This window comes from Plectropomus leopardus, chromosome 14 (assembly GCF_026936395.1).
Source record: "Plectropomus leopardus strain MGB_pleo_1.0 chromosome 14, ASM2693639v1, whole genome shotgun sequence".
In the NCBI taxonomy this organism is placed as follows: domain Eukaryota; kingdom Metazoa; phylum Chordata; class Actinopteri; order Perciformes; family Serranidae; genus Plectropomus; species Plectropomus leopardus.
The window spans coordinates 17,235,390-17,247,744 of NC_142189.1; the positions used below are offsets into that span (position 1 = coordinate 17,235,390).

The following is a 12,355-nucleotide window of genomic DNA, read 5'->3' on the forward strand; positions in this document are numbered from 1 at the left end:
GCATATGCTTGCTCCAAATCGTGTACAGTAAGCTTTCGATCTCTCTCACCATTTCACACCTCAGAAGAGAGAACGAGCGCAACAGTGATACTAAAACAACTTCTGTTAGGCGTTACTTTACTGTGTTCACTTTCTATATTAAAAATAGCAGCAGCTCAATGTCAAACAGTGAAGTGATGAATACAGCCGAAACCTCATTGACTGGAGGCAATCAGCACAGCATTTTGCAAATATCATGTTCAATAAGCACGTTTGATACAGAGAGAACTCACTCAATACAGAGCGGCGATGAGAGCCTGCCAAATAAGTATACATGTGTTGTTCCATCTCAAACTCGACTCTTGATTTGAATCAGTCTTGTTTTTAAATAGACATCTGACCAAGTCTGATCCTTTCTCTTTTTAAAATTATTTTATTTACCTTTCATTGTGTCTCTGACGCAGCGGTGTAGAAGATTTAGTGGCATCTAGCTGTGAGGATTGCAGATTTCAACCAGCTGAAACTTCTCCAGTGTGCCTAGCATTAACACCAGGTCTGAATAAAGAAGTTTCGCATTACAAATCAACACTGCTGAGCTTGTTGTAAACAGGCTGCTAGCCAAGCCCCTGGTAATGTGTACACATCTTTGTTTTTCCATAACTTAAAGATCCAGATGGTCACAAGGTTTTTAGTGGGAGCTGAATTATCCGCAGAGGTCTCCTCCTCTTTAAAACAAACAGACCAGGTGATTAAAACTGGTAAAAACACAGATTAAAGCACTTTCAGATATAAAAAAATTAACTGTTTTTACATCACTGCTCATCGTGAAGGGGTGGCTAACTACGGTGGCTAACGCGAAAAGACGAATGTCCCTATCCAAAGCCTGCGTTTGGTTTGTCCATTCTGGGCTATTGTAGAAACATGATGGTGCACTATAGCTGATTCCATGGTTGAGGACGCACTCTCTGTATAGATATTAACATCTTCATTTAAGGTAACGAAAACACAACAATGCTTTCAGGCAATTACACACTAAAGAAAACAAACTTCTTTTTGCTAATACACTCCCCTAAATCATACACAATTAACCTTTAAATGTGGTTCTGCTCCATTTATTTATCTTATGTAAACAAATGAATTTATTCTGTGTTTGGTGAACTTGCCTTGCTCACTTAGACTATAGACAGAATTTATTCAATTCTGTAGAGCAGTGTGCCTCTTAAAGCACGGATTATGTGGCCATTTATGGCACAGGTGACCAGGTTCAAGGGAATCAATGGCCCTGAGGAGTAAATATTGTGAATCGATCCCGCATTTAGAGGCTGAACTTTTCAGATGACGACGCAACTTGTAGTTAGGGATGATCAATAGTCAGACTGACAATTTACTGGAGCGTAGAGCCACTGATGTAAGGTGACAGAGGGGTGGTGAGTGTGTCAGAGTCGGTTTGTTCCTGTAAAGGTCCATCGGCTGAACCGAACGCCCTTACTGACTTACCGAACGCCCTTACTGACTTACCTCAATGGAATTACAAGTGACATTGCAAAGTCACACCAATAAATATTCAAGTCATCTCATTTATATTGGATGCATCTCCTTCGTCCCACTGGACTCCTGGCCAAGAACAGTGAATGAACCAGAAAGGAGCAGCTGTTTCACACAAGAGTTTTGTAGAGAAATTATAGGACTCAGTCCCATCATCAGAAAGAGACCGGCGGCCTGGACTCAAGCTGAACATAACAGCTAACAAATATCAGACTGTAATAATTATCAAAGCAACAAATACATATAAATGTTGATGGTTCTATCATACCCATGGGCAAATCTTCAGTGCTGAACTTGCCTAATAGCATTCAATCTGCAACATCGGATATGTCGGATATCTCCTAGCCTCTAACTTGCAGCTGAAAATCATCCCATGAAAATATGTTCTCTGCACTGAATATGTGCTGTGCCATGCAAACATTAAACTGGTCCTCAAAGCTGAGAGTGCAGGCTTTTTTAGCACAGAAACCAAATCCACCCTCATAACACAATACCATTACCAACAGCACTAATGAGTTAGTAAGCTGAGTCATGTGGACGTCCACTTTTGAAGCTACACAGAGCACTTCAGAGTGAAGAGGAGGGACAGATGCACAGACTTCCCTGCTTATCTAGATCTACTTTTAGACAGCCCACCTATGTGTTACAAACAGCGACCAATACTGTTTTTTCCATAATGCTAATAACATAACTTTTTTTTTTTGATGCTTTCAGTATAATGTCTTTGCAAGGAATTTATTACTGGTAGGAAATGACCCCACACCCATGGCAGTCATCAACATGCTTTAACCTTAACAATACAGGACAAAGACACATACAGAGAGAGCTGAGAGGAAGGCAGAGCTTGTTCCAGAAGTAACAATATCGCATTCAAAATCCCTTTCGCTTTTGTAGTAACGCTTATTGCTAAAAAAAAACAAAATACAATATAATAATAATAATAATAATAATAATAATCCAGGCCAACTAACACTATTTCTCATAATCCCTAAACCACTACAGGTAAAACACAACAGTCTTTCAGGAGAGGCAAGGCGAGATCAGACATGTCCGTTAAACACCTGCCAAACTGGTTCATATTTAATCTGTTTTTTTTGTATGCCAACAAAGAATAGAAAAAAAAAGCACTGAATGAGAGATTGCACTGAATTATGGAGACACTGGAGGACAAAGGATGTGACGTCAGGACGTCAGGAATGGTCAGTGTTCGGTGTAAACACGCAGACAATTCAGCGCAACTTCTTTAAAACTACCATAAGCCAAAGTTCTGCCTGTTTGAAACGCTTACTTCACTACCTGTTGTACACACCCACTAATGTTATCAACAAGTCTTTCCATATTTCCCAGGAGAAATCACACATGCTTGTGTTGATTGTGCACCATAATAGAGGCAGCAGCCAGCAGCGCTCCATTAGAGAGAGCTGAGGGGAAGGAAATCAATTGGAGGCATAAGACTCCCCAGAGAGCGCCAATTAAAGACAAAGGGGAGGTGGAGAAACTGACAAGACCCGAGGGCATAAAAGTAAGACCAGCGGTCCCGAGCCAGGGGTTTTGGGGACTCAGTCAGCAGCAGGGGACCATTGAGGGAAGCCAAGTTTGGATTCTCCAGGCAAAGCTCCAAAAATCTTCATCACTTACAAAAATCCACTCATTAAAAGAAAAAAAAAATAACTAATGAGATAGATTTTCTGAGTCTTTTACAAAGATCCACAGATACTGGCATCTTGATTTTCACAGTAAGGACAAGTTGTCATTATATGTTTTCACTTTAAGCTTCAGTAAAACTCATTTTAAGCGAGGCATTCGGTGGTGTTCGAAGCGTGCCGCTGATAGCAGGGAATTGTCAGTGGATAAGAGGAAAGCTGGGAGTCAAACCCTCATCACTGTGTGGGCTCAGAGGCCTACAGTACAATAGCCTGGCGGAAAATGCAGCAGCAACAACAAAAGGAAGCTTGTTATCGTGATAAAAGACGTGGCCGTTGACTGTGACAAACTGCAATCCAATATGTCACATAAACAGAAGACTGATTGTACAGCTGGGCAGCGAGCCTTTTGTGACCACAGGACACACAGCAGCACCGCCTGTACACTGTGCGCTTGTACCTTCAAAACTGTAGCTTTATACCACACGTTGTTACACTGAAATGATGCATGAGCTATAAAACCAGCATGTCGACTGTATATTCCTCAACAACAGCATTAAAGCTCTGCTTTTCTGAGATAAAATAGCAAAGCTAGGATGTATTTGTTGTTTTGTTATTTATTTATGGAACACAAAAAGACCAATGTGTCAGTCAATTTCTCAGTATCAGAGTTAGAAATGAATTTGTCAAACAAAGCCAGTTTACTCCACAGTACCGCCACACTCTTGTCAACAACAATCAGCTGACAAGATGTTTTAAGGCCACTGCTGACACTGAAAACATTACGTCATACAAAATCTCTACTGATCCAAATACTAAATATTTACCATCTGTGATGATGTCAAAGACAACAAAGAAACCTCACATTTTAGGTTTAAAACCCATCACTAATGTCAGCTTATCAGGTATACATTGTCTAGCAAACACAACACTGTGCAGGTGGAAATTTCCACACTGCTGTGCCCCTGAGAGACATCCTGTTGAACAGCAGTGCTGACAACCTGCTGGATGCATGCCTCAGTCAAACCACCTTTACCTTGAGCATTCAAAACGTCAGTCAAAAAGATAACACCCATTGGTGTAGATTTCAGGGGGGATGAAGGCGACACATCCCGCTCTACTATGATCATGTGCATTTGTTGTCTCCCTTTCACATAGGTTACATGCAAAACATGCCATATATATTCTTATTTAACAAATTTTAAACAAAACTGTGAAAATCACCCCATTTTAACAGCTATGGATGAAGCTCTCACTAAGACAATCCTGACAACAGCCAAAACCAGGGCAAATTTGACCTGTTTAAGTCATTCAAGTTGCAGAATTTAAGTGTCATCTTATCAGCCTGTCATATTGGCAGAAATGTTCATTTCGAGCCAATGCTAATATTTCATTTTATAGCTGTTATCTGCCAATAACAATGATGTGCCGATATTATCATGCATCCCTTTACAACATAAATTGATGCAGAATGGGCACAAATTGGTGCATTAAAACTCACCAGAATGCAGGAACTGAACTGTTTGATGCTTGTTTCATTTTTGTGTCCCCTAATGTTGAAACAGAACCTATGCCCTTGAGTATATATGCATGCATATATGCACGTATCAGTCACTTAAGACAATGAAGAGCTGTACAAACAAAGAGCAAGTTGTGAAAGTTTATTGTATATGTGGGGAAAGGGACTGTGGAGGGACTCACTGGGAGCCCAGCTGCTGCATATATTGAAACAGTAGCAGCTGTGGCAGGACTTCACAGCTGATGCTACAACCTAATGCGTTACAAAAGTTCCTTCTCAGAGAAAATAAACCTTTCAAACATTATTTTGAATAAATAAATAAAGTGCCCAGGTTTCTAGCGCAGAGGCTTACATTTCAGAGAGATTGCTTGAATAGGGCAGTGTCTGATTTTCTGTCATAAATAGCACAATGGAACCAGCTAATACTTGATGACTGCAAGGCACGAGGATGTATGAGTCAACTGGTTTCCAAATTTCAGTCTGAAACTCAATATCATGCTTTATGATGCCACGGCCTGCTGGATGCATTATTGGGGAAAAAACAAAAGTGGACCTGAAATCAAACCTTGCAGCACTCTGCTAATGATGTCAGCATGAAAATAATACTACTATGATATCAACATGTATCGTCTACAGTGAAAGCAAATGTTCAGCCCAAGAAACTGGACCTGACTTAGTCACAAGCTGCCCTAAAAAAGGCTTGCTAACCTGCAAGGCAGCTCTGCTTACTTGTGTAAATGTTTCATAATGTCAAGATGGGGGATTGAGATAGATCAGTAACATGCATCTGCAGCCAAAAACATCAGTAGAAGTGTGCTACATGGTAATCTGAAAGAGTACTTAACTTCTTTTGAAGGGTTGTCTTTTGCAGAACAAGTGTGCACAGATGTCTACAGCAGTAGCCAAACAAGTAGATGTTTAAACTATGTGGGGGGAGGCTAGCTGAGATACAGTAAAATGTCAAGGATTTTCTTGATGAACACTGTCAGGTCAATGCCTTTCAGACTGGACAGCACTTCATACTGTACACGGCCTTCACTCCACAAGGTTTATGACAAGCAAATGAAAACAGCTCAATGCAACCAAATCTGAGGCACACACAGCTTGGGAACAGGATGTGTAATTCGAGCCTATAAATCACATTTTTCAGATCAGAACCACTAAACAGTGCAGGTGAACACTGTGTTTGTGTGGATGCAGGAGAACTGTTAATGAGAGTGGACGGGCTGCATGTGATAGAGAGCGTAAGAAAAAGAGAGAAGAAGAGAGAAGGAGCAGCAGAGCGTCAGTTCAAATTTCACAGCTCCCATTATAGCTCTGACACAGCCCAGTGCACAGCCCTGTCTCTCCCATTGGACACATACAGTCCCAACAACATACAGTGCGGTGCTTCACTAAAGCAGCTTCATAAAATTGAGTGTCAGTGTCTGTGGGCCACACAGATCATTCTGTATGAGTGGCGGTATTGATTTCTGTGGTGTAGACAGCAGCCCTGGCACAGCAGGGCACCCAGTTGGCAGGAAGCTACCAGACCTCATGGTCACAAGGGTGACACCTGTCCAACAAAGCAGTGTGGCCCCTGATTACATGTCCCATTTTTACAATGCCATTCCTTTCACCCCAGCTGGGATTTATTTAAACAAAGAGAAAAAACTAAGCATAGCCTATTGGTAACTCAGGAGTCAATATTTCAGTAAATACACATATGAAACAGTGGATGACCTCTGATTTCCTGCATGGCCATTATTTGACTTCCTCTGACTACAGAACTATGGCACTGAGGCAAAGGGCATGACACGGTCAGAGGCTAATATTTTTAAGCACTGGCCACACAGGCCACCAAGCCCCTAAATTTGGTGGCCAAAGTACATTTTTGACGGCCAAATTGAAAACATATATAAAAAGCAAAATAAAAATAGGTGAGAAAAAGGCAATTTCACACAATTTAACATTTCATGTTCCTTTGAACGCAACTGTTAGTTCTGCTGTGTTTATTTCTGTTAGCTGGTAGCTCTATTAGCTCTGTTAGCATTATCTGCAGTCAGCTCTGTTAGCTCTGCTAGCTCTGTTTGCTGGTTGCTCTATTAACTTGGTTGTAGCTCTACTGACTCCATTGGCTCCACTGGCTCTGTTTGCTGGTTAGCTCAGTTAGCTCTGTTTACTGGTAGCTCCATTAGTCTGGTTGGCTCTGTTCACTAATAGCTTTATTTACTTAGTTAGTTCAGTTTGCTGGTGGCTCTGTCGACTCGTTAGCTCTGTTAGCTGTTAGCTCTGTTAATTCGGTTAGTTCTGTTTGGCAGTAGTATGAGCTGCTTTAGCTCTGTTTACTGGTAGCTCTGTTAGCTCTATTTGCAGGTAGAGATATTAACTTGGTTAACTTTGTTAGCTGGTAACTCTATAAACTCAGGTAGCTCTATTTGCTGTTAGCTCTATGAACTCGGTCAGCTCTAAAAGCTTAATAGCTCTCCTAGTGATTCATTCATTCCTTCCATGATCTCCTCCTACTGATAACAGCAAAAAAATGTGCTACATTGTCATAACTCAATTCAGTTTATCATTCATTAAGACGATTTTTCCCTGAGGTGTCCTGGAGACTGGGACGCCACCGGGACACCATTAGTCTTGAGCGCTAGCTAGATGTTTGCTGTTTTCCTAAAATGTTGAACTTAAAGCCACAGATGAATTGGGATGTTTGTGGAACTGTAACACTTTTTTTCTTCAACCGCTGTTTAGAAAAGTAGTCTCATTTCGACACAGGCTCATTCTCAAGAGAGAGCCGACAAAACTTAGAGCCACAAAGGACCGCCTACAGGAGATATTTTATGGCCATAGAATAGCTCTTTGTGTCCACAGGCAATCGGGCTATGAGTAATGTCTTATCCTGCTATGGACATAAAATAAGCTGTAGAAAGTGTGAAAACAATTACCATATGTCCTTTAATGGGGTACTCTTAATAAGATTTTCTTCCAAACAATTAAAAAATATGTTATCATAGTCATTATAATAATTATTGTACTCAGTTATTTTAAATATTCAAAAATATTAAGTAGAGGACACTGTTGGGTTCCACTGATGTGTACTCATTTTCCACTGATTAGAGGCATAATAATGAATGCACTTGAGCTCCTTTCCAAGTTCAGACAATGTGTTAATGACGCAGAACAGATCACATTAAATAGTGAATTCTCACTACTCCTGGGTGGAGAGACTTAATTAAGCATTCCAGTCAGTACATGCAGGTATGAAGGACAAAAGATGATAGGATAGGTTTGTTGTTTGTTAAGAGGTTAGTCACTGTGTACATGGGCATGAGCATTGCATTTTTAACAATCTCATGTAACACGATGGTGAGACTTGTGAACCACCAACAAGTTTACATATGATTTCAAACATGCAAATTTTTACTATCACAGTGGAGAATACAACACATCCCAACAAAAGCACTTAGATCCAGTGGTAAGAGCAGAATGAGTCATGAGGACGCAGGGGAAGGAAATTGGCTCATCTGTATGTGACCCCATGCTGATAAGGAAAGAGTAAAGATAAGAACAAGCGATTATGCTGCTGATGACACGGGGTGAAGATGCACGGCAAAACGATGCCAGCGTAATAAGAAAAAAGAAGTCCATTTGTGAGAGAAAAATCCATTGTTGCTCTGTACAAAAAAATGGTTACTCAAACTTATAGCGGCAAATGAGGTGAAATTATAGAGGATTCCCTGGTGTTAAAACTAAACTGGAAAACATAAATTAAGTTTCATTTAGGATCACAATGTACTTTCAGTGCAAGAGAATATCACCTGTTGTTCTAACAACAAGCAGTATTTGTTACAGTGGCGCTAAAACATTGTAGTATTTAAGACTCCACTATATTAAAACTATGAAAACCACAGTATAATTGGAGGAAACCACTGTAGTTAATATGGGATATTTCTAACTTTTCTCACACAAGCCACAGTGGCACTTCAAATTGGTGTTCTTCCACAAAAGCGTGTCGAACAAACCCCAATCTGTGCTGGTATGACTGTACGCTTTCACACACAACCACAGACTCTGCTGAGCTTTCAGACAATGGCTACGGAAATGTACTTTGCATACATGCAAGTGTAATGGTGTAGGTGTGGTGACTGAGAACGTGAAAGTGAAAAATGTATTTGCAGTGCAAACACTGGGCACATATATTGCAATGAAATACACTTAAAGAAACAGTGTGTGAGATCTAGGGGGATTTAGTGGTGTCTCGTGGTGAGACCTGCAGATTGCAACCAGCTGAAACTTCTTCAAGTTAGATTTCCCTCTGTGTTCATTGTTCAAGAGGTTTTTATAAGGCACCCAATTACCCACAGGTCTTGTTTTCTCCCCAAAAAAAGGTAAATATACTACACATAGCAGTTTGATATCATTAAAAAAGAGTGTTTTTCCAACACTCTCATTGCGAAGGGGCTGCGAACTACAGTGGCTAACACAAAAACATGAATGGCCCTATCTAGGACCAGTGTTTGGTTTGTCTGTTCTGGGCTACTGTAGAAACATGGCGGTGCAACGTGGCAATCTCCATAGACGAGGACTCGCTCCCTATGTAGATCTAAACAGCTCATTCTAAGGTAACAAAACACAACAGTTCTTATTTTAGGTGATTACACACTTAAGAAAAGCAAGTTATAGTATTATTTCCCATTTCTGCCAATAAATACCCTTAAATCCTCAGCCTGGACCTTTAAGGAAAACTGAAAAATAATCCCATAATTACAGACTAATCTCATATACAGTGGTTACCCATAACATTTCAGCGCTGCTTCAAAATGTGAGAAGACTGACAGAGACGTTGTGGTGCATTTTGTCATTACAACAAGTAAAAGTGATACTCAGAGTGGTCTGTAATCATAAATCACACGATGTTATTTCTTTTGACTAGGTAAAGGCATGTCAAATAATTTTATTAAGCACTTGGGAGGGACTTGTGGTTGTTATTTTGGCTTATGCGAGGGAAGTACAATTTTTTGGCTGTATTTTATATTTATTTTACCACTTTTTTTTTTTTTTTTTTAAAGAAAATGTATGTTTTAGTTAAAACCTGCCAAAATCACACCATTTATCGAAGCCAGAAACAGCAATAACTGATATTATTGCTGGATTTTTAAAATTTCTGAGGGTCCTTGAATACATATTGTGCAACGAACACTTCAGTCAGAAAAAACATCCAAATCTGATCTTAACAAAATGATATTCCATCAAAATTTGGAGGGAGGGTCATGCATTTTCCAGTAGTCACTCAGGGAGGTTCAAGGAAAAAAAGCTTCGGGGAGGGTCAGATTAAAAATAAATAAAACCATGAAGTCACACCCCAGCTGCCCCCCTGCTCTGATACATATAGAGCAGTCCCTGACGACATATAAACTGCATGGCTTTCTTAACATTGTGCTTCAGGTGGCTGCAAACTGAAAGACCACTGAATATTCATATTAACATCATGACAAAACTAACATCTGGTTTCATCTGCAACTACAGGTTGTCAGTTCTTTTCTATCTTTAGAAACCATTTTACATAAAACTACATCACGTTGTCTGTTAGTAATGAGAAAACTGTTACAATGAAGCAGACTGATCACTGCGGCCTGCATACACACTATTCTAGGGCTAACTTCAAGTAAATGTTGGGTGAAATTTAACCAGTTAATCCAGATTATAGTGGTGATCCGATGGAAAGCACATCAAAGGCTCTCTGAGGGTCTTTGGACCCCAGTTTGAGAGCCACTGGATTAGGCTCTGGGAACGATGGGAAGGGACAAAAGGCATTAGCTGTGGTGTGTGTCTTCACAGGAGGCTAGCTGATGGTGATAGTGAAACACCAACAGTGACTTCTCAGTAAATCCGCAATGTATGAAGGCTAAGCTAACCTTTGGAAAGAAGCGCTGCGCATCACCAGCCTCTGCACTTGTGCTAGCAAACAAACGATGAATTTGCTGTTTTAAAAATGTATATTTAACTAAGACGGTTAGTGTGTTGGCATTTTCTCCAATCCAAAAACATACCTGGTCAAGAGGGAGATTGATAATTTCGCTGATTGGCTGCAACAGAGTGGATCCAGTGCATGATGCTGTCGTTTGGGTAGCCATGCTTGGTCGGTGTCCGTAAATCCTTTCTCTCTCCGTCCACCGGTTCACTTCACTCCCCCTCGGCTGTTGCTGCGATGATAAATACGCTGCTGCCGCCGCTGCTGCTGTTGTTGCGACGGACTGGACGGTTGTCATCCACGGCACACATCCACCAAAGAGTAAAAACACCGAGGCAAGATAGTACCTGTTTGACCACTTTCCCTTTCGTCTGGGAACACGGGGCGTCGTGTTTTTATCGGGGATTCAGAGAGAGTACCTTACATTTGGTGATTAGCACACAGTTTTGTATTAATACCAGCCTAAGAGGTGACATTTTAAGTGTTAGCAGCCTAATTTTCCGATAGAAACTGTAAGAAATACAAATGTTCTCGTTTTAGAGGCGTCCAGAGAACTTAACGGTCGTTCATGTTTTGCGCACGCGCAGTAAATTACGTCGTGTCTAAATTAATAATCGCAATAATCGCACCATATTTATTTATTTATTTATTTATTTATTTATTCATTCATTTATTCAAAAGGGATCAGGTTCAATTTAAAACATGTAGTGTAACTATATGATGTGTCAGGTCAGAACAAAGACACAGTACAATAACATAATAATATAAAGTTGTACAAAAAAGAGAGGGGTTAAAAACCACACAAGACAAATAAATACAATAACACATGACATAAAGTGGTACAAAGAAGAAGACAAGAAACAGACAGTGCAAAACAAGACTACGTTAAAAAAGCACAAAACACAATATAAAGCTACATACACAATAGCGCATCACAAGTGAATGCCTGTAAAAGTTAAAAACAAGTTTAAAGTCCAGGATTCAAGGTTAGTGAGCACAGAGCTGAGCAGATTTTCTATTTTTTTTATCTTTTGCTAGTTTCAACTTTTTGGCAACTTTTTGCCAAAATGTCTTTGGAGACTCAAAATCAGTCCAGAAGATAGTCACACATACACATTGAAACATAAGTATTCTAATGTTTCTACCATCATAAAATATTTTTTTTAAGAACTTGTCCTCATATACCACTTTCAACAAATCAGATCTAGATATGTTTTTTAAAAACAACATCTAACTTAAAAATATGTAATTAAAAATAACTATTAATTCCTACAAATATTACATTTTTTCATGTTACTATAATTTTCTATATAACTAATTTGGTGAACCCCTGTGTGTGTTCATACTTTTGTCTGTTTCATTATTTTTATTTTATATTTTATTTTTGTCTGTTTTGCTTGTACCGATGTGTCTCATTATTTTTATTTGTAAATGTTTGTATTGGCCACTGAATGTACTATTTTCAAAACTGTCAATAAAAAGTTTTAAAAAAATGGAAAAAAAAAATCTGTTTTCCTGGTGATTAACCTCTTCGGTGGCCACTGATCAATTTTAAAAATATGTATATGTATGTACGCTACCCACAAATGAGACAACAGTCGATATGGTTGAGTCGGACGTGAACTATCTTGATAGCAGCGTCTCTTTGACAGAAATAAAAATGGTGATAATGTGGGTGGAGATATGACGGTCCAGCCTTACTCCTTTATATGAATC

General features: G+C 39.6%; 1 protein-coding gene across 1 annotated transcript in view; it reads right to left on the bottom strand.

Moving 5' to 3' along the window:
- Nucleotides 1-10,967, bottom strand: part of mboat2a (membrane bound O-acyltransferase domain containing 2a) — a 56,881-nt gene extending 45,914 nt beyond the window's left edge. The window contains exon 1 of the mRNA XM_042501051.2: nt 10,719-10,967. Coding sequence (XP_042356985.2) covers nt 10,719-10,937 — 219 coding nt within the window. The 5' untranslated portion in view covers nt 10,938-10,967. The remainder of the gene's footprint in view (nt 1-10,718) is intronic.
- Between the last annotated feature and the right edge of the window lie 1,388 nt (nt 10,968-12,355).